This window comes from Ovis canadensis, chromosome 3 (genome assembly GCF_042477335.2).
Source record: "Ovis canadensis isolate MfBH-ARS-UI-01 breed Bighorn chromosome 3, ARS-UI_OviCan_v2, whole genome shotgun sequence".
Lineage (NCBI taxonomy): Eukaryota > Metazoa > Chordata > Mammalia > Artiodactyla > Bovidae > Ovis > Ovis canadensis.
The window spans coordinates 206,825,476-206,848,854 of NC_091247.1; the positions used below are offsets into that span (position 1 = coordinate 206,825,476).

Below are 23,379 nucleotides of genomic sequence, written 5' to 3' on the forward strand. Positions count from 1 at the left end.
GAAATCCTGTCATATGCAACAACCCAGATGAACCTTGAGAACATAATGCTTTGTGAAATAAGATAAACAAAGCAAATACTGTGTGACTGCACTTATGAGATATCTACAGAAGTCAAAACCATGGAAACAAAGTAGAATGATCATTTCCAGGGGTTAAAGGGGAGGCGAAATGGTAGTTGTTCTATGGAGGTCTTAGTATTACAAGATGAAAAATTCCTAGAGATATGTTACACAATAATGTGAATACAGTTAACACTACTGAATTGTAGAATTTAAAATGGTAAATTTCATGTTTTTATCACATTTAAAATAAAAAGAATTATTTTTAATAAAAAATTGAAATGGAGGATTTAGATTAAATCTAAAATTTGAGAATCAATTATATGTCACTGATTTCCATAAAGGAGAGAAGTATCTTGATATTTCTTTTATAGTAAAAAGAAAAGATAGAAAGGATGAAAGTTAAAGATATCAGTCATAAAGCCCTAAAATAGATTAAACATGAATATGGTCTTAATAGCAAACTGCTTATGAGGATTTTCTTTTCTTTCAGAAAGTAACAGAAAATGTTTTAAGACAAATCTGAATAGTGGGATTTGCTATTAACTGATTAATATCAGAGGACCAAGGAGCAAATCTAAACAGAAGAAAAGAATCTGAAGTGGTATTGCTTGTTTAGTTATTTTGGTAAGGGGGATAAAGTTCTCAATATTCTTTTGTGTCTTGTTTTTAAAGCCTAGAAAGACAGATGTAAAATTATAGTGGAAACCATAATTAAAGGAAATTAAAAGATGGAAGAACAAAATCTTTTGACATTTCTCTAGAAATATCTCTCACAAGAAGAAAACAGTAATAAGAATGAGTTAGAAAGATATCCAAGTTTTGAAAATTAAAACTGGCCTTACAAACTAAAAGAAGTAACACAATTTAAAAGACTGAATACTACCTTAACATTTTCTTCAAGTGCCACACATACTAACTGTTCAAATTAATCTATTCCAATCTTTAGGAATTACACAGTCTTTGTCCTTCTTTCCATACTTACTGTAGCTCTTCAAGACAAACTTTTCAGCGATCGTAATATTTTCATCTGTATATCTTAAGGTCTCTGCCTATCTCCTTTAACTAAACAAGTAAGACCTGGAAAACAATTCTGATAATAAATGTGATATGCACAAACACTGGAAAAGTACAAGGTGGGCAACACTACTTAGTTCAGACACAGGCTGAAAAGAAAAAAATGGAAAATCATATTGTAAAAAAACAATGGAAAAATTTCAAACCCCTATGTTTAGTTCAGGCATAGCAAATAAAGGTTTATACCAATTTTCTAATAGAAAAAATAGCTTTTATAGTGTGACCAAAAGAAGAAACCACCTTTTTTTAAAGCTAAGAAACTCGAGTTTAAAATCAGAAAAGTAATTACATCAGTGAAGACCATAATAAAAAAATCTTTGTTGCTGCTGCTGCTAAGTCGCTTCAGTCGTGTCCAACTCTGTGCGACCCCATAGAAGGTAGCCCACCAGGCTCTGCCATCCCTGGGATTCTCCAGGCAAGAATACTGGAGTGGGTTGCCATTTCTTTCTCCAATGCATGAAAGTAAAAAGCGAAAGTGAAGTTGCTCAGTCGTGTCCGACTCTTAGCGACCCCATGGGCTGGGGCCAAATTAAGGATTTGATGATTAGCCTGTGTAAACAACTGTCAGTTGTTCAAGAAAAGATAAGTCAGAGCTTAAAAAATTAAGTTCAAAGAATATAAAGATGCAGAACAGATTTGTAGCTGCCAGAATACAGGAGGTAAGGGTAGGGTAAAGGCAAGGTTGAAACTGTAAAAGAGAGGCAGGAGGGTGTCCCTGTGTGTTAAGGGACTGTATCTTGAACTGTGGTGGCAGGTTACATAAATCTATACATGAGATCAAATTGCAGAGAAACACACAGATATACAGAATTAATTTATGTAAAAACTGAAGCAAACTGATAAAGTCTACAAAACTATCTGATAGAACTGTACTAATTTCTTGGTTTTGATAATGTACTATGGGTATAGATTTCACCAATGAGTGAGGCTGAGTGAAGGGTTCATAGGAGTCTGTGTGTTATTGTTGCAATTTCTTATGTATCTATCATTTCAAAATGAGTTGTTTTAAAAAGTCAAGTAAAGAAGATATGAAAATGACTCAAGACAGAAATATCTATAGGAATAATGACTACTACTGAAAAAAACTACTACTGGAAATTACTATGTACCAGGCAATAAAGTTATCAAGACACAAAGAAATATAACTTGCTCAAATGAAAAAAAGAGGAAAAGAAATTCAACTAAAAACAATACTGCAATGTACAATGCTATACTAAAAATCCATATTACAGAATAACTAAGGAAACAACAGAAAGCAAAGTGTAATTACAGACCACAGTTTGTGCTATGCTATAACACCTGGACTAAACTACATGGAGGAAGAAAGGAAGAGGAGAACTGGGCTACTTGAGGCCATGTAATACTGAACTATTTTGTAGGACATAATAGACTAAAACTACCACAGTGGCAAATACAGGCATACCTTGCTTTATGCACCTCACAGATACTGCATTTTTAAAAAACTGAAGGTTTACAGCAACATGCGTCAAGCTTGGTACTATTTTTCCAATAGCATTTCCTCACTTCGAGTCTCTGTGTTACATTTTGGTAATTCTGGTAATATTTCAAACTTCTTCATTATTATTATCCTGCTATTTGTTGTTATTTTAGTCACTAAGTTGTGTCTGACTCTCTGTGATCCCATGGTCTGTAGCTTACCAGGCTCCTCCGTCTATGTGCTATCCCGGGCAAGAATACTGCAGTGGATTGCCATTTCCTTCTTGACCTAGGGATCAAACCCGCATCTTCTGCACTGGCAGGTAGATTCTTTACCATGTAGCCACTAGGGAGACCGTGTTATAGTCTATAGTGATCTGTGGCCAGTGATCTCTGATGCTATTGCAATTATTTTATGTTTTGCATTTTTTAATTAAGGTATGTATATTAAAACGTATCTAAATGACTTTTCAGACATAATACCACTGCTCACTTAATAGACTATAGAATTAACATAACATTTATGTATTTTTTTCTTTAATGATTTTTTTTTTAAACAAACTTGTGGCTTGCTTTATCACAATAATTGCTTTACTACAGTGGTCTGGAACTGAACCCACAGTATCTCCAAGGTATACCAGAGAGAAACATGGTAAGGCAAATCCCCAAAGCTTAATTTTAAAGATGGATATTTCAAGAATTTCAAGAATGCCTTACATATACATATTACATGTACTGATGTTCATATGAAAACAGTGAGGATTAGAAAAGGTTAATGACTAGTTCTAGAGCAGAAGTTCCAGAAACAACATGCAGGAAGTACATAATATGAAAGAAAATTTCAGACTTGTTTCCTTCTAGGTCAGCACCTCCTAAGTTTACCACTTAAAGCTAAATATCAACTATGCAAGAATAGAAATTCTTACTTCTTGTCTTTTCTTAAGATCTTCTTTGGCTGCTCCAAAGCGTTTGGTTAACCTGGCTATCTTCGCCTAAAAAAAGCAAAAACGAGACAGAAATCAAATGGCATTATAGTATCAAAAAGGAACCTGTGCATACATAATAAGAAATCTATGGGTAACAGGATTCTCAGAAGACAGTCAACAGCAAGAAAATAAGACAAGTTGTTGTATAATCCTTGACTTCAAAACTCAAAGTAAACACTCTTGGTTTTAGAGGATTGGCTTTTTTCCTCCTTGCTCACAAACCAGCATATTTCTGAACATATGTGCTTGCATTTATTATTTAAAATAATTGGGACCACACTTAATTTTCTCACTGAGAATTATATATTAATAGTAAACATATCTATAAATCACAGAAGATCCCTAACCAATAGTACATATGAGTCTGGAATTCTCTAGGCCAGAGCACTGGAGTGGGTAGACTTTCCCTTCTCCAGGGGATCTTTCCAACCCAGAAATCAAATCCAGATCTTCTGCATTGCAGGTGGATTCTTGACCAGCTGAGCCACAAGGGAAGCTACATCTACAGTACTCAAATGCTTCTTTTCAAAAATTAACCTACTGGCAGATAAATAGCAGCAAGATCTTTTTTGACCCATCTCCTGGAATAATGAAAAATAAATAAATAAACAAATGGGACTAATTAAACTTAAAAGATTTTGCACAGCAAAGGAAACCATAAATAAGATGAAAAGACATGGATGGGAAAAAATATTCTCAAATGAAGCAATTGATGAAGGATTAATCTCCAAAATACAAAAACAGCTTATCCAGCTCAATATCAAAACAAAAAAAATACCAATCAAAAAATGGGCAGAAGACCTAAATAGACATTTCTCAAAAAAAGACATACAGATGGACAAAAAACACATGAAAAGATGTTCAACATCACCAATTATTAGAGAAACACAAATCAAAACTACAATGAGATATTACCTCACATTGCTCAGAACAGTCATCAAAAAATATCTACATACAACAAACACTGGAGAAGGTGTGGAGAAAAGGAAATCCCTCACACTCTTCATGTGAATGTAAATTGATACAGCCACTGCAGAGAATGGTATCTATGTGTGTGTAAGTCGCTCAGTCATGTCCAACTCTTTGTGACCACATGGACTATACCGTCCATGGAATTCTCCAGACCAGAATACTTGAGTGTGTAGCCTTTCCCTTCTCCAGGGGATCTTCCTAAACTAATCCAGGGATCGAACCCAGGTCTTCCTAATTGCAGGCAGATTCTTTACCAGCGGAGCCACAAGGGAAGCCTGGAGAACAGCATGGAAGTTCCTTAAAAAACCTAAAAACAGAACTACCATATGACCCAGCAATCCCACTACTGGGCATATACTCAGAGAAAGCCATAATTCAAAAAGACACAGTCACTCCAATGTTCAATGCAGCACTATTTACAACAGTCAGGACATGGAAGCAACCTAAATGTCCACTGAGGGAGAAGTGGATAAAGAAGATCTGGTACACGTATACAACAGAGTATTACTCAGCCATAAAAATGAATGTTATAATGCCAATTGAAGCCACATGGATGGACCTAGAGATTTTCATACAGAGTAAAGTCAGACGGAGGAGGAGAAATATTGTATGACATCTCTTACAAGCAGAATCCAAAAAGAAATAATACAAATCAACATTTACAAAACAGAAACTGAATTACAGACTTAGAGAAAGAACTTATGATTGCCAGTGGGAAGGGATAAGGGAAAGGCTTAGGGAGTTTGGGACAGACATGTACATATTGCTACTATTTAAAAATGGATAACCAACAAGGTCCTACTGGAGAGCACAAGAAACTCTGCTCAGTGTTATGTGACAGCCTGGATGGGAGAAGCGTTTGGGAGAGAATAACAGATATATATATATATACCTGAGTCCTTCTGCTGTCCACCTGAAACTAACACAACATTATTAATCAGTTATACTCCAACATAAAATAAAAAGTATTAAAAAAAAGAAAAGAAATGTCCAAGATGGAAAAGGTTGGGAAAGAAGACACATGGCAGAAGGGGGCTTTAAAAGCTCTCACCCATCTCAGGAAATTGAGAAGACTATCTGAATGTTCAGGACAGAATGCTAGCTCACAAGTGGCCTGAAAAGACCCTAAGCTGTCACCTCAGACTAGCCTTCAGAATCTATGCAAGCAGGAAGAGAAGAATAAGGCAAGTGTGATAAAACAGGTTGTAAATGGTCTAGCCTAAGTGTTGAACAAGTCACCCAATGTTAATCTGCAAAGATTTGAGAGAGTAATCTTTTTACTTTTTTAGGCTCCAGGCATTTAAGTGAAAGTTGCTCAGTCATGTCTGACTCTGCTACCCCATGGACTGTAGCCTGCCAGGCTACTCTGTCCATGGAATTCTCCAGGCCAGAATACTGGAGTGAGCTGTTCCCTTCTTCAGGGGATCTTCCCAACCCAGGGATTGAACCCAGGTCTCCTGCATTGCAGGTGGATTCCTTACTGTCTGAGCATTTAAGTTAACTGTCAAAATATCAGCTGACCACTAAGTTAACAAAACACAGACTTCAGTGACCATACACAATAATGAATATATACTCTCCAAAAATTGTTTAAAAAACCCACTAATCAAGCAAATAACAACAGGTAGCAATAGCAAACCCTGGATAGAAGGGGAAAATCTGATTTTCTGAATTGTCACATTGCAATACTCAAAATATTCATTTAAACAGTAACAATGAACAAATTAGGACATATACAAAGAAATAAGAAAGTATGGTTTAGTCACAGAAAGAAAAATTAACAGAAATATAGCTCAGGCATAGAACTTACTAGACAAAGACTTTAAATAAACGGTTTTAAATCTGTTAAAAAAACTAAAGGATACTATTGAGAAAGAACTTGGAAAAAAAAAAAGGAAAAAAATGTCCAATAGAGAGAATATGAGTAAAGAGACAGATATTATATATTTTTAAACAAGTATAAATTCTGCAGCTGGAAGTACAATAACTGAAATTTAAGAAATTCACCAGAGAGATGGGAGGACAAGACTGTGAAAGAAAAGTTTTGTATACTTTTTTGTATAATAGGTATTAATTCAAGAGGTTAAGTTTAACCTCCAGAGTGATCACTAAGGAAAAAGTAAAAACTTTATAGAAAGAGAAAAATGAAGAGAGTTAAAATGGTTCACTAGAAAAAAATCACAAAAGAAGGTAATAATGTAGGAATTAAGGAACAAAAAAGGTGAAAGACAAGTAAAATGGTAGGACTAAATCTTTCTTTACCAGTAACTAAAGGTAAAGAGATGAAAAACTCTTCAATTAAAAGGCAGAGATTGGCAAAGTGGATAATAAATCATGACCCAACTCTACGCTGCCTACAAGACTTCATCAAAATGTAAAATTTCTGTGCATTAAAAGACATTATCAAGAGAGGAAAGTGAAAAGAAAACTTACAGAGTGGGTGAAATAGTCATAAATCATGTACTTCAAAGTATTCAATATCCAAAATATGTAAAGAACCCTTACAGCTCAACAATAAAAAGGCAAAAACAAAAACTCCAGGAATAAAAATAACTTAAATTTTCTCTAAAGTAGATACACAGATGTTTAAACAACAGTACAGGTAACTCAGTAGAGACAGAGAGCAGATTAGTGGTTCCAAAGGGCTAGAGGGAAAAAGAAATGAGAAGTGACTATTTAATGGGTACAAGGTTTTCTTCTGGATTGATGAAAATGTTCTGGAACTAGATAAAGACGATGATCATACAAGAGTGTGAAGGTACCAAATGACACTGAACTGTAAACTTTAAAGTAATTGCTATCCAAATTTTACTTCCATAAAAATCTGAATATCAGAACAACAAAGAAAGAGATGGGAACTAAATTGGGCTAAGTAAAATGTAAATAAATGGCATGGTAAGGACAGATCATAAATGAATGGAAGCTATAATATGAAATCAAATGGCTGAAATAAAAATACTGTGAGCATTAACACTCTGTAGGGGGCTTTCCTGATGGCTCAATGGTAAAGAATCTGCCTGCCAATACAAGGGGCACAGGTTTGACCCCTGGTCTGGGAAGATACCACCTATCATGGAACAGCTAAGCCCGTGCACAACAACTACTGAGCCTGTGCTCGAGAGCCTGGGAACCACAACTACTTAGTCCACGTGCTGCAATTACTAAAGCCTACACACCCTGGAGGTCATGTTCAGCAACAAGAGAAGCCACACAACTAGAGAGTAGCCTCCACTCGCCTCCACTAAAGAAAAGCCCACACAGCAATGAAGACCCAACACAGCCAACAAAAAAAAATACTCTGTTCGACAGTGAAGCAACTGGTGGGATTAGGAAAAGTGGATCAAAAACTAGGAGATCTAAAGTACAAATCAGAAAAGGAAGACAGGTTTAAAACTGGTACACAACTGAGGAAACTGGACTACACAGAAGAGAATTAACAAGCAGCATTTTAGAAAGATGAATACAATGCTTGAGAAGGACCAGTAAAGACGTAAAAAGCAGTACCAAAGTGGTCATGTAAAAGGCTGCTATTATAATCAAGGAACTGGGTAATGATGGCCTTGTAGAAAGTTAAAAGATATAAAAGACAGACTTTTATAAGAAATTTAAAAAGTTTTAATTTGGCAACTCATTGTGTATATGTGAAGTGATACAGAGGAATCAGTTTCCAAGAACTGAAAAACTGTGAATAAAAGGAACAATGGGAAGGTATTCCTTGAAGATTTTTCTAAGAATTCAAGAATTTTGAGTAAGGGGAACAATGTGCAAACTCCACAACATGACTTATTTGTGGAGAAGATGATTGGTTTGATGTTGGAAAGATTAAGATTCTAAGGCTACAAAGAAATATTCAAGTACAAAGTCTTATTAAAAGTTAAAGACAGACTTGTAGCTTAAAAATATGAGAGTTAAAATCTCAGGTTCTAAAAGCACAAAATCATAGATGCAGCTATGGGAATGATAACAAACTATGAATGAAATTATTCTCTTAAATCTTCCAACATTTTCGGTTCTAATTCAACATTCTAAATAGTACTAGTAAAATAAAATGTAATGATTAGACAACACTATCACTAACTATATAAGGACCCGCTAAAGGTAAGAAACAGAAATAGTGTTGTCCTAAATGATGCATTATAAAATAACTATACAATTACCTTATTATTAACAAAGTCTCACTTTAAATAAAATTTACAATATGAAATTAAAAAAAATTAAACTTGTTGGCTAAGATATATAATTCCTAAAATCTAGTCACAGTTGCTTGCAATTTGCTTTCAACTGTGCAACTTTATTGTCATGAACCACTTCTCCCTTATTTAAGGCTCTATAAGTGGTTTTCAAGTCAGCATCTGAGACAATGCTTGTATTTCAGACAACCTATACCAAATAGAAACCACACATTCTCTTCTGATAGAATGAATGTACTGATGAAATTTCCCAGTTTCTTAATCTTGGAATCAAATTAATTACTAACGCATGCTACCATGTGCCCATTTCAACTAACCAGAAGCTGAATATAGATATATTCAATAAAAAATTAAAAGTAGCAATCATTCATAAACACAGACCAACAAACTAATGTCTTTAAAAATAAAATTCATTGGAGGAAATAGATTAATATAAAAAGAATCACAGCAAACATTATTTAGTACTTAACAGCATTTAGATGATGCCAGCCTCTCTTCACTGACTGAAAAAACACTGAAGATGCACTACTAAGATGATTTCTGAGGCTTGGCATGGGTTGATACACATCTCAAAAGTATGTTGAAGTCTGAACCCCAAGTATCAGAACACAAGCTTATCTGGAAATAGGTAACTATAGAGGTAATTACAGTTGACCCTTGAACAACATGGGGTTGAATCTTTTATTGAATATATCTATATTCAGCTTCTGGTCCAATTATACATGGAAATTTTTTTCAATAAATATACTATTCATATTTTCATTCTACAGATCTTTACATTGAGTGAGAGTCTGTGTTCAATTAGAGATCACCATAACTGAAATCAAAGGAACTAGGGTTTGAGTTCTGATTCTATCTGAACTGTTCACTGAGGTGGGTGAGTCATTTATGAATTTCTTCATTTTCTGAGGCAGGTACCAGTACATAGATTTTCAACTGCAGGCAGTGGGGACAGCACCTCTAACCCTTACACTGTCCAAAAGTCAACTATAGTTAAGATGAGGTCATACTAGAATAGTGTGGGTCCTCATCCAGAGTGACTAGTATCCCTAGAAAAGGGGGGAATTTGGAAGCAGACACACATACAGACACAAGCACTATGTGAAGATGGAGCCAGAAATCACAATGATACTTCCACAAGACAAGAAATGCCCAAGATTGTCAGTAAACCGTAGGAAGCTAGAGGAGACAAATGGAACAATTCTTTCTTACAGCCTGGTGGCAGCTTGACCTTGGGCTTTTAGCCTCCAAAACTATGACACACTACATTTCTGTTTTGGAAGTCACCCAGTTGATGGTATTTTTTTTAATGGCAGCCTGAGCAAACTAATAGAGATTCCTCTTATTCCTAATACTTAGAAGTTAAATATACTTTATTGTCAACTTGGAAAACATATACCAGAAAGTGAGTTATGAATATGATGACATGTGGATATGCAATTTACTGTACAAACCTGTAGTTCAGCAAGAACTGTTTTATGCCTCTTGTTACACTCAATCTTTTCCACTCGTGTTTTCAATTCTGCCAATGTCTTATCAAATACAGCACACTGCAGTGCACACAATTTTTCTTCCAGTAACCACTGTACAACCTAAAAATATATATTTCTTTGTTACAAAAAAGGAATTTCAAGCAAGCAGCAAACAGTAAATATTCTGAAGTACTAATAAGACAGTACTAATACATTAGCTAGTTTGCTTAAAAAAAATACTGGCATCCATAACACAATGATATCTGTTGAAATCCTCTACTTCTGCCTATATAGAATATCTACTATAACAGAATAAAATGTACTAAAAATAGAAAATTTCCAGAGGGTGAAATTTTTAAAACAATTTGAAATTGAAGTTTTAATGTTTTCCTCCCATACCCTCTATTGTGATTTAGGAAACAAGGTGAAGGACCAGATTTTAATATTTTCTAATCTGTTATAGGTGATATTTTTAGCAGACACTAAGAATCTCATTACACTACGAAATTTACTCACAGTTTTTATATTTATCTCATTATGGACCCATAGAGAGGACACATGTTGTGTATCCACGGACCACACTCAAGTAACACTTTCCTAGAGGAGTAAACCCTCAGTATACACAGATGTTTTCAAAATCCTTTCACATAGCTATCTTCATATTTCTAATAGCTCTAAAAGAAAGACTAAACTGGTATTATTATCACCATATGATAAAAAGATCCGAGAGAAAAAAAGCCACTTTTTTACTGTCTCTCTGTTCCTTTCTCTAATGGGGATATTTACACTTTGAGTAGAAGAACATGGCCTAGGTTATTTATAATTTCACCATTAAATCTGTAAAATTCGAAAAATTAATTTCACCCACGTCTCCTATTCTTCTCTTAAAAAAAAGATTTGTCAACATTTATGAACACATTTTGAAAAATATATTAAATACTTCATATTTTCATTATTTCTATCTCTAGTCTAATACATATAGTGAGAAGTTTCCAATGCCTATACTTTAAATATTCCTTTTCCCTAGTCCTTCCAGAGCCTTGTTTATACCATTTTTAAATACTAAGCCTAAAATACATAACAAAGAGCTTAGAACGCAGGGACTTATAGTCATGAAACCAGCTTATGAAAAAAATTATAAAAGCTAAAATTGTTAACATATGAGACTCTAATGTTCCTACTAGAATGGAGTGTAGAAGGAAAAAAAAGCTGAAAACTGATGCTCAGTTTTGTATAAAGCAAATAAGAAGTCATAATTTCTCTCCCATTTTGATGATTATTATCATATCTTTAGAAAAACAAAAACAATTCAGCTTCAAAAGAGTCACAAGGAATTTTAGAATTAAATTAAGGGTAATAAGCCCAGTTCAGTTCAGTTCAATCGCTTAGTCGTGTCCGACTCTTTGCGACCCCATGAATCGCAGCATGCTTCAAGTTCTTTGTTTCTATGAGAAATCTGAATATGTCAATAAAATACAGAGTAAAGTCAAAAACCTAGAAGAATAAAGATGGTGGTGCCTTTTATTTAATATGGTTTTAACTTATAATCTCTAACACCTTTTGTAGCTTCTGGTTTATATCTCCTTTGGCTGTAATCTTTACTTGAAATTCTGCCTCATATTCCTCTTCCAAGTATCGACGGCGTTTGGACTGTATATTGTCCATGTCCTCTGACTTAGAACGTTTTCTTCTAAAGAATTCACCTGAGAAGAAAAAGTAGATGTTTTTATTAAACACCAGTCAGATGCTTTTATTACAGATAGACTTTAATGTTTATTTTCCACCCTCAGGAAAATATTGTTTCTATCTACAAAACAGGATTCTCAATCATTTGCTTTTGTGATCAGAAAAGTTAGTAGATAGCTTTTAGCTTTAAACTTGAAGTGATTTTCAATATGCTAACTTCCTAATGGCTAGAACTTCCTAATGGCTAAATAAGCAAATGGACGAACAACATGAACAAAGAACATTCTTTCCTCAAAATCTTCCCATTAAGATGGAAGATGAACTAACAATATGAGATCATCTTAAATTCATTCCTTTTAATAAATTCTATATACAATATGAATTCTGACAAAATAGAGCATTCATTCACAAGTCACAGATTTCTCAGTATGCATTCTGACATCGCATACTTCTACAACTGTGCATAGCTTTAAGTACTTAATTCTTTCCCCTCAGTAAAATTTTTTCCTCACTAAATTTAGGAAAAATTCTTCCTTGATCATTAGCCTTAGGAAAATAACATATCAACAGTTATTCTTAACATATCTTAAGAAATTGCAAATATATATTGATAAAAATAATAAAATTAATGTTATTAGGAAAGTAATTTGGTAAATAATAAATATTCAAAGACCTTCACTTAGAAATTTGCTTTAAATACTGACAACACTCATGAAATCATAAGCAAGTTTTATCTGGTTTCTTTTTGAATATGTAAGGAAAATATTAAAATCTCCACACTTATTAAAGAAAAATGGCAGTATGTGACCATACATCTTCCTCTCTACCTCACCCTATGTCCATGTCTACACGCCTGATTTAGAGTCCAATTCTATTCCACAACTTCTCTTGTATTATAACTTATTCAGGCACAGATGGAGAGCAGTAAGACAGAGAGTTACAGAATACCAATTTCTTGACTTCTGGTCCAGTGATCTTTCCGTAAACCTAATGACATTCAGTAACACTGTTTTCCCCTTCCCACAAAGCTTAAGAACTTTAAATAAACTGAGATACGTACTTTCATTTGCCATATCACCTCAGATAAAAGAAAATCTAAACTTCTCTCAAGATATTCAGATAGTACCTTACTAAATAGTAAGCTTAAATCTTTCTTATGGAACAATGGAAAGAATAAGCAAAACAATAAAGCACATGAAATAATTAACACCTTCAAAGATAGTTGAGTTAACCATCAACAAAATGATTTTACTATGGCTTACTTAAACTGAAAAATTTTACAATCATTTCATGGACAGAAGAGTATTTTCTACAGCCTTAAAAGCAGAAACAACTTTTAAAACAATTTCAGGTTTGCTTGTACATGCTTACTTTTCTCAGAAGGTCTTTCATCTTCACGTATTACTTGCTCTTCCTCCTCAGGTTTGCTGTCCTTTTCATTGCTTTCTATTTGTTCTGTAACAAAAATAGAAAAGGAAAATTTCTTCCAATATAATTTATCAACAGTTCATAATAATTTACATTTTTGGTATAATTATGCAGCTAATGATATTTTATGAAATCAGTCTCAAAATGTAAAATATTGGGAATAAAAAGAGGAGCACGAACCGGTGGAAATCAATGACCAAGTCTAGCTTTAAATGTTCTTGCAAGTATATAATAAACTCTTAACATGGAAAAAAAAAATATCGATTTTAAAGCAAAATATCTTAATACTTTACCATCATCAATAGATGTGAAAACAGCTACTACAGTGCATTTAGACTCCTTTATATTCAGTTATTAAAACTAAAGCATTAGTTGTGACTAATTACAAAAAAATACAAAAAAAAAAATCACAAATTACTGACAAACTCAAAACACCTAATATTTTTGACCAGATAGGCTGAATCACTATTTTAATGGTTATGGACAGGTGAAGTCTATCCTAAAGATATCTTTTATCCTATAGATTAAAAAAAAGTTTTACTGAAAAGTATTAGCTACTTCAATACCAGTGCCAACAACTAAATTAGCTAGGTGCTTGACATACATTACTTCTTATCCTCCAAATAATCCTACACTATAAACAGTATTCAGAGAAGGCAATGACAGCCCACTCCAGTATTCTTGCCTGGAGAATCTCATGGACAGAAGAGCCTGGCTGGCTTCACAAAGAATAGAACATGACCTAATTTTCACAAGAGGCATATAAAAGCTAACAATTAAAGAATGCGACCAAAAAGTATTTATAAAGATATCTATATAACTGCAATGTTATAACAAAGAAAATTCTAGAGGCACCAGGAATGGCCTTTGGTCAATCAATTTATAGCTCCTCAACTAACTTAAACATTTAGGGGAGAAGAACTAATCACTAATAAACTTGGGTTCTATTTTTCTCCCTTATATCCTTTAGCTTCAATAAAACATGCCATATTTCATCATATACTGCAACCAAAATTAAATAAGCAATGATGTGCATATAGCACTATATAAAGATTCTGATAAAGCATTTCTGCTTCAAACACCAGGATTTTAGTTTCAACAGCCCTGAGTAGTGTGTGTATGTGTGTTAGTCGCTCAGTTGTGTCCAACTTGTGATCCCATGGACTGACTATAGCCCACCAGGCTCCTTTGTCCATGGAATTCTCCAGGCAATAATACTAAGTAGAAGCTGAGGTTAAAAAAAAAAAAAAAAAGAATTTTTAGGTGAAAATAGGCAAAGATGAGGATCATTGATGAATCTATTACAATATTTTTCACACTAAGATATTAAAACAATAAATCTGTAAAATGTGACAGTAGTAAAACAAGAATGTTAACACAATATATACAAAGATTACTGAGACTATTTTTAAACTTTAACATGAGTATTAGAAAATTAACTTCCCATTTACCACCCTATGCTCATGAGAAATGTTTTTAAGATTTCACCCCTGAACCTCAGTTCAATGAAATGAAAGTTTTGTTTTGCTCCCTTGCAGACTACACACTCATTACAAAGCATTTACTATATTTACTTTTCCAAGTTTTCCTGTCTTTAATACTAAGGGTGGTGACTCCCATAGTTTCCTAGTTTCCAGAGTAACTGGGTTGCTTAAGATTAAGATTTACCTAGTCTTTATTCAGCAAACCATCATACCACCAAAGGACAAAATTAGCCTTGTAACTTCAATCGGTCAGAAAACAGCAGAGTAAACTGGCCTGGTTTGGTCTGCCTCTCTTATGTGTATGTTACTCTCCCTCTTCTCTGAGAGAGATGTCAAGCTGAGCTTGTAATTCCTTGATTTTATTAAAAAAACTCCTCTTATCATCCAATTCCCATTTTCCAGATATGTTTAGAAGATGTGACTATATTCTCACTACTTAAACACTTATTAGGACTTAAACATAGCCAAAGATAATTAAAATTTAGGCTCGCGTTTGACTTAATAAAGAATTTGAGATTAAAAAAAATGGTATTAACAGTATCTACAGAAAGGAGTAAGGCCCTATCTTTCTTTTGGAGTTATAGTTTATTATAAAGTATGTTCGGTTGAACGCTCACAGGCACCTTATTGACACTCTGAAGTCAATGAATTTGGAAAAGGCAATAACCCAGGGAGAAAAAACCATACTGTTATGAACTTGAGGGTTCTCAGGGGACGGGCTCTTCGGTATTATCCAGTAGCAGAGCCACTAGCCACACGTGGCTACTGAGCACTTCAAATGTGGCGAGTCCAAACTGAGACTGCAGGAGTAAAACACAAACTGGATTTTGAGGACTTTGTAAGAAAAAGAAGAATACCTTATTTTAAAATGTTGATTACATGTTGTGAAAGTTGCTCAGTTGTGTCTGACTCCTTTAATTTTTTTTGTTGTTATTGTTCACAAAGCCTAGACAGAATCTAAGTGAACTTGCATCAACTCAGAATAATAATCAAAAGCCTATGTACACAGACAGGTTTATATATAACTTAGAGTAGTTTCTGGGATTCCTAAAACTTATCCAAATACTTAGGTTAAGACTGTTTTTGTTTTTTAGAAGCTGTCCTCATCCACAATTTCTGCTGTAATCTCTCCCATCTTGAGTATAGCCTCATATATTGACATGCTTTCATATGCATTTCTATCTGTGGTATTCTTTTCTTTCAACCACATGAGACAGTAAATTAAGAGCAGGTACCAAAACTTGTAATTTTGGTAATCCTAAAAACCTTGGGAAAGAGCTGAGACAAATCTTTCTGATGACAGTTATCTTTAATATAATTCACTTAAATTATGGTAGAAAACTGTGTTGTAGAGGATAAGAAGACACAATTTATATCAGGGGTTACTTCCCCATTTTTAGAATCACATGAATAGAACTTTATTCCAAAAAAATATGGAGAAAACCATTGCCCTGGGTCAGACCTGACAAACATTTTCTGTAAATGGTCAAAACATACGTATTTTCAATCTTGTGGGCTCTATGGTCTCTGACACAACTGGTCGATTCTGTACTTACCATGGGAACTACTGATAAAAAAATATGTAGCACATAAACAAATAGATGTGGCTATGTTCCAACAGAACTTTATTAACCAAAACAGTTAGGGCTTATCAGTCACAGTCTGCCAACTCCCCACCTTAGATTAATGGCTCTATGAGAAACACTTAAAACAAAAAGTTCCTACAGACTAACTACAGACAATATAATTCACACACACACAAAAAAATTGGGCAAAGAAGATAAAACAAGCAATTTATAGATACTAGGAACATAAATCGGAGAAGGCGATGGCACCCCACTCCAGTACTCTTGCCTGGAAAACCCCACGGATGGAGGAGCCTGGTGGGCTGCAGTCCATGGAGTCGCAAAGAGTTGGACACGACTGAGCAACTTCACTTTCACTTTTCACCTTCATGCACTGGAGAAGGAATGGCAACCCACTCCAGTGTTCTTGCCTGGAGAATCCCAGGGACGGGGGAGCCTGGTGGGCTGCCATCTATGGGGTCGCACAGAGTCAGACACGACTGAAGTGACTTAGCAGCAGCAGCAGCAGGAACATAAATAGCCAATGTAAATGTCAATCTCACAAGACATATTAAATGTCAGAAAAATGTGGTATTACTGGTAAAATATCCTTTCCAGAACATTTTTAAAGGCTTCATTTAACTAATACAAATTTCTAAATAATGTATCTTCCACAGTAAGTTTTTGCGCTCCCTTTTAAAGCAAAACTGGGGGGCAAAGTTACATTCTATTATCTTCAATTCTTCCTTTCTCTCTGAAATTCAAATAGGCTTTCAACTCCACTACCCCTTGTCAAGGTGACAGATGATTTCCAGGTCATTAAATATTTCTCTTCCACCTTAACTAAACAAACAGCAGCATTTGATACATACATAGAGCTAGTTCTTCCTTCCTTCTCAGAACATTCTTTACTTGACTTTCTAAGACAACAAAATCTCCTAATTTTCTTTCTAGCTGAAGCTCTTTCTTGGTACTCTTTGCTGGTTCTTTCTCATCTCCCCAGTCTCTAATCACTGGACTACAAAGAGCTCAGTTCTTGGACCTCCTCTCACTCACTTATACTCACTCTGAGGTGATTTCAACTCTGACTGGACATCAACTAATGTCTATATGGTCATATAGACATTATCTATGTGTGCATGCTTAGTCATGTCCAAATCTCTGAGAACTCAAGAAGCGCAGTCTGCCATGCTCCTCTGTCCATGGAATTTTCCAATCAAGAATACTGGAGTGGGATGCCATTTCCTACTCCAGCCATATGGTAATGTATCTACTCCTAATTATTCCTAGACAGTCCAAGCCTCTGCCCTAACATGGGCAACAACAGCCATTTAAATCTGACCTTCCTCTCACATTTCCCTTTCCAAAACTTGTTTTATCTTTGATCTTCCTCAACTTCTTGATAAAAAAATGCTGCAACTTCCACACCAATGTATAGGAATATGAGGTTCCATAAAGAAAATCCGAATAGGTATGAATATTAATGGGCTGAGATAATAAAGAATTTTAGCTGAATACAGTAAACAGTGAAAACAAATTAACAATAATTTTAACTGCCTAAACCATGGCAATTCTATCACTTTCCCTAAAGCAAAATTAGAAATCTTAAATTCTATTCCCATGCAATTATCCTGATTAGCATTTATGATCACTTAATTTATCTTATAAATTAGGATGAGATTAATTTATAAATAAATTAACTGAAGATGAGATGGTGGATGGCATCACCAACTCGATGGACATGAGTTTGAGTAAGCTCCGGGAGTTGGTGATGGACAGGGAAGCCTGGCGTGCTGCAGTCCATAGGGTTGCAAAGAGTCGGACATGACTGTGTGACTGAACCGAACTGAATTTATCTTAAGGATTCAGCAAAGAGGGAAAAATAAATCAATCAGATATTTTTAAAATATGAAATAATATCTGGAAGGAAATTATGTCAGAACTTAGTATAAAATCTTATTTACTCTAAAACAGATTATTCTCCTCAAAAATATTAAGAAATAACAATGTTTAAAGAATTTTAAAAAGCCAAGTAGTCAGAAGAGCTCTCCCTTTCATTTCTCCATAAGAAACAGAATGATAAAGGCTAAAACGGAGGAAAAATTTGAGAATGCAGTAGCTTCAAAGTTAAGGAAAATCTCAAGAGGGAGGGATTGTTATTAAGAGATCATTTAAGTATGAGAATAAAATTTAAAAAAAGGATGTCCCTGGATTCAACAACAGGAGCATCAACGTCACTCCACTGAGAAAAATTAAGTAGGAGGCTGCTGCTGCTAAGTTATTTCAGTCATGTCCGACTCTGTGCAAAATGGAAATCACAATTCAACTAAGTTAGAGAGTAAATAGGAAGAGATGAAACTGTGCTAGCTTTGTTAACGTAACCTGAAGAGTGGCACTGAAGGACAGGAAAGATGGAACAGTAGCTCCAGGAGAGTATAGTGTGGAAAATACATGAAAGGTACAACTAATGTGTATACCTCCTCTAGTGTTGCTGTAATGTTCCCACAGAGAAACCTTTCTTTTCCTAGTCTTTTTACACAGACTATGACTCTAAACATTTAGTATCAGTTATTATACAGTAGGAATAGCTGCAATCATTTGTTAGGTTTTTCTATCTTGTAAACCTGAAACAGCTTTTCTATTTGCTTTCTGATATCATTCATTATTTTTTTATTGATGCTAATATACATCACAACTGCTACATTTAAAACAAATTTGCTAAAGAAGTGTCTGAAATAATAAGAGTTTTATGTTTTCCTACTAGTACAGCCACAAGCATTAGTACTTAGAGGGAAAAGCCAGATTTACAATTCTGTGTTCTGAAAATACTAAAAAGTAGTCAAGAATAAAGAATCTGAAGAAAGTAATACCTCGACAGATGAACAGCAACAAATACGACATGAAACAGATTCTACCACCACATAAAAAGAACAAAGAACAGATAAGAAACTATACTTTAATCTACAATAACAAAATTTCCTTTGGATCCAGGGACAGAAAATAAAAGTTCAGTTACTAGCTAAGAAATTAAATCTATTACTAAACTTACTCTGTTAACAGCATACAACCAAATAAAAGTCTAAAAGTAAGTAACCAAAAATAAACCCAACTCTGAATTTTCAAAGTATGCAATAGGGGTAGCTTAATATTCATCTTGCTGCATTTAACAGCACTGTGTGGGAGGGATAGTCTCCAATAGTCTAGATTCTGGAATAAAGGTAAAACGTATAAACCCATTAAAGCTTCAATTTGCTCTTTCTTATATTCACTAACAAAAGGTACTTTTAATACTACTCTCTCTATACTAGCTGAGAAATGAGTGACGTTCACCCTAAACACTGTTACTTATTATCTTTCCAAAATGTAAATTTGATCATGTTATTCTCCTCTCCTTGAACTCATTCAATGGTTCCCCAGTGTTAGTATGTTTCGGCATTATATGCAAGGTCCTCCATGACATACTTTTCTTTATATTACTTAAAATATTCTTATATTTCTTATATTATGAATTACTTACTTAATTCCACAAACATTTACTGAGCACTACCTGTGACCCAAGCATTATTTTGGCCTGATTATGATGGCTCAGAGCAGAAGTGATAGCAGTGAAGATGATGTGAAGTGACTACATTCTAGACCTATTGTGCAGGCAGCAACAACAGGATTTCCTGACAGACTGGGTATGGAACATGAACCAAACAAAAAAAGAATCGTTCCAAGATCTTTGACCTGAGCAAGTAGGATGGAGTTGCAATTAAGAGGGATTATCTTCATTAAAACTCTATGTTACACAGATAGTGAAAGGAAAGTGCTTCCCTGAATACATCTATATCTCATAAAGTTACTCTCCTCTAAACTCCCAGCCTACCAATTTAACATTATTACTGTATTCACAACCTTGTATTTAATGGCCTGTGGTTTAATTCTTGTCAGAATCATCAGGGCAAGTAATAAATTTTACCTTTAAATCACCAAGCCAAGAAGAACCTGGCCTTTCTATATATACAGGTTTAATAAATGAATGAATGCTCTTTGGAAATAAAGTCACCTTTAATAAGGGGAAAGTTTCTATCTCCAAAAGAAATGTAAGTATGATATACTGGGGTGGGGTGGGGGAATCCTGTGTCTTGCCTCTTTTTTTCCTTCAAACAAACTAAAACCAAATGCTGTGTTTCTTATTACAAGGTCACTCCACTCACAGGGCTCTAAGGCTAAGAGAATGTGACACAATGGAAACATAAAGGTACTCATGCCAGTCTGAAAGTGACTGAGAAAGTTTCACATGGGAATGATGCTTGAGTTTGACCATGAAAGCAAAGTAGGATTTTCTCATTCTCCCTTTTTGTCTAGCAATAACAAGACAAGCATTGACCAAATCATGAAGTTTATACAGTTTTTATACAAGGAGTCTGAAATGATCCTAAAAGTAATAGGGATCTAACCAAAGAGAGGAACATAATCAAATGAGATTTAAGTTAATAGAAAATGATCATTTAGAAAATGAATCAAACATTAGGTAGAATCTAGAATGCTTAGGAAGCAAATGGATAGTCTTTATCAAACATATAATTATGCCTCCAGGTTTCTGAATTCCAGCAATGATGGTATCATTCCCTGGACAAAGAATATTAAAAAAATCAGATTTCAATTGGAAAATTGTAAAATGGAATTTGTCACACTTGAAAAAAATAAACAGTAGGCCTTTATAATAGATTCAAAATTATTCAGTTGGTAAATGATAGCAAGAACAACTTTTAGAATTTTGATTAATTATGTACTGGAAATTGTTATATCACACTGTTGTATTGGTCCATCTTATCTCTATTTCCAGTCTACAAGATTCTTATGAGCAAGTGTAATATTTTCTACGTTTTTTTATCTCCCTTCTCAGAACTTTACATGATGCTGCTCTCAGAGTGCATCTTTGTTAATTCTGAATTCTGTGAAGTTAAGAACCTGTCAAGTTTAGAGAGTATTCTGCTGCTGCTGCTGCTGCTGCTGCTGCTGCTGCTTCTGCTGCTGCTAAGTCGCTTCAGTCCTGTCCGACTCTGTGCGACCCCTTAGACGGCAGCCCACGAGGCTCCCCCGTCCCTGGGATTCTCCAGGCAAGAACACTAGAGTGGGTTGCCATTTCCTTCTCCAATGCATGAAAGTGAAAAGTGAAAGTGAAGTTGCTCAGTCATGTCCAACTCTTAGCGACCCCATGGACTGCAGCCTTCCAGGCTCCTCCATCCATGGGGTTTTCCAGGCAAGAGTACTGGAGTGGGGTGCCATCGCCTTTTCCAAAGAGCATATTCTAGTTACCACCATTCTCAACTTCCTCCGTAACTAAAAGAAACTTAAAACTTTATGAGAATGTTTAACTAAGCAGTTTATTAAAGCTAATCAAAATCTTTAAAAGATAAATAATAGGCTAACCTGGAGAGCATGTCTCATTTTGTGATATAACTTCAGACTCATCCTTTTCACCCGAGATATCCTCTTCATCAGAGAGGACCAAGAAGGCTTCTTTTGGCAAGCTCTCACTACTTTCTTGTTTAGATGGTGAACCAAAAGAACCTTCCATCTTTTCTTCCAAATCTGGATTTGACTCATCAATTGGAAGGAGAGAAGCTTTAGAAAAGCAAGTGAGTTCATCTTCAGCAGGTGCAAGCTTTTCCAAAATAGGAATGATTTCATCTGTCTCCATAGAATCTGTATTTTCTAGGATATTCTCATTTTTGTCATCTTTTATAACATCTTCACTAATGGTTTCTATAAGGTCTGCAGAATTTTCTTCTTCATTCTTTTCACTGTGGTCAATCTCCACACTGCTAGATATAGCCTCCTCTCCAAGAGCAGATTCTGTGATTGTATCTTCTTCTAACTTCTTTTCAGGAGACAGATCTGAACAAATAATTGTATCATCTGTTTCAAGAGCTTCTGCATCAGCATCACTATTACTATCAGCTTTATTTTTCTCATCAAATGAGAAAACTTGATCTAACTTTTCATTGTCTCTATTTTGTTGAAGAAAATCATCACCATTATTGCTATTGGGCTCTGTACTATCAGTTTCAGGAACTGGTTCACAGGCTGGTACCGAACTTGGGTCAAAGGTGGGGTCAAAGGCTGTCTCAGAAGTTGGTTCATCAGAGGCTGGATTACCAGAGGCTGAATCACCAAAAGTTGGATCACTAGAAGTCAGATCACCAGAGCCTGGATCATCAGAGGCCAGTGATTCAGAGGCAAGATCATGAGAGGCCAGATCATCACACGCTGAATCATTGGAGACTGGTTCAGTGGAGACTGACTCACCAGGGACTGGTTCACTGGAGACCAGTTCATTAGAAACTGGCTCACTGGAGACCAGTTCACTGGAGACACTTTCACCAGAGGCAAGATCTCCAGAGATAGGGTCACCAGAAGCAGGATCACCAGAGGTTAATGTTTCAGAGGCCAGGTCTCCAGAGACAGAATCTCCAGACCCCAGACCTCCAGTAGCCAGATCAGAAGCTGGATCACCAGAAGATGGTTCAGCAGTCAGTTTAGAGGCTAGATCTGGACTTACATTATTGGCAGACAAAGGTTCACACTTTAAGTCATCATCCTGCTTGCTTTTTACATGAACATTTAAGGTACAGGGTGTTTCTTTCCATTCTGCTTTGCTTTTTTCAGGGTCAAAACAAAGATCCTCAATGCCATTCACCTCTTCCTTGTCATTAAGATAGTCCATATTTTCCAAAGGTGAGGTTGGGTCCAAATCTCCATTTTCATGGTTGCCATTTAACAGCTTGACATCAGTTTTCAATAGTTCTTCCTTGACCTTGTACACTGCTTCAAGTTGCTGACGATCACTCACTCTCATTGTTTTTCGAGCCTTAAAGACTTTTTTTTGAGGTTCTTCTATACTATCCATTTTGAATCTTTAAAAAAAGAAAAAAAAAAGAAAGAGTTTAACAATTGAAACCAAAGCCACCTAAATATAGACTTATTGCAAGTTGATCTTAGAAGCAAGCACCACTTTATGTAATTTTAAAGTA

General features: G+C 35.1%; 1 protein-coding gene across 10 annotated transcripts in view; it reads right to left on the minus strand.

Moving 5' to 3' along the window:
• ATF7IP (activating transcription factor 7 interacting protein) overlaps positions 1-23,379 on the minus strand; it is a 116,041-nt gene that overhangs the window by 38,767 nt on the left and 53,895 nt on the right. For all 10 annotated transcript variants that reach the window (XR_011256149.1, XR_011256148.1, XM_069585654.1 and 7 more), the window contains 5 exons: positions 21,776-23,262; positions 13,252-13,335; positions 11,752-11,897; positions 10,177-10,314; positions 3,501-3,566 (listed from right to left, as the gene is read on the minus strand). Coding sequence is in view for 8 of the 10 variants with exons in the window: in XM_069585654.1 (XP_069441755.1) it covers positions 3,501-3,566; positions 10,177-10,314; positions 11,752-11,897; positions 13,252-13,335; positions 21,776-23,255 (1,914 nt within the window). In the remaining 2 variants the exon portion in view is untranslated. The remainder of the gene's footprint in view (positions 1-3,500; positions 3,567-10,176; positions 10,315-11,751; positions 11,898-13,251; positions 13,336-21,775; positions 23,263-23,379) is intronic.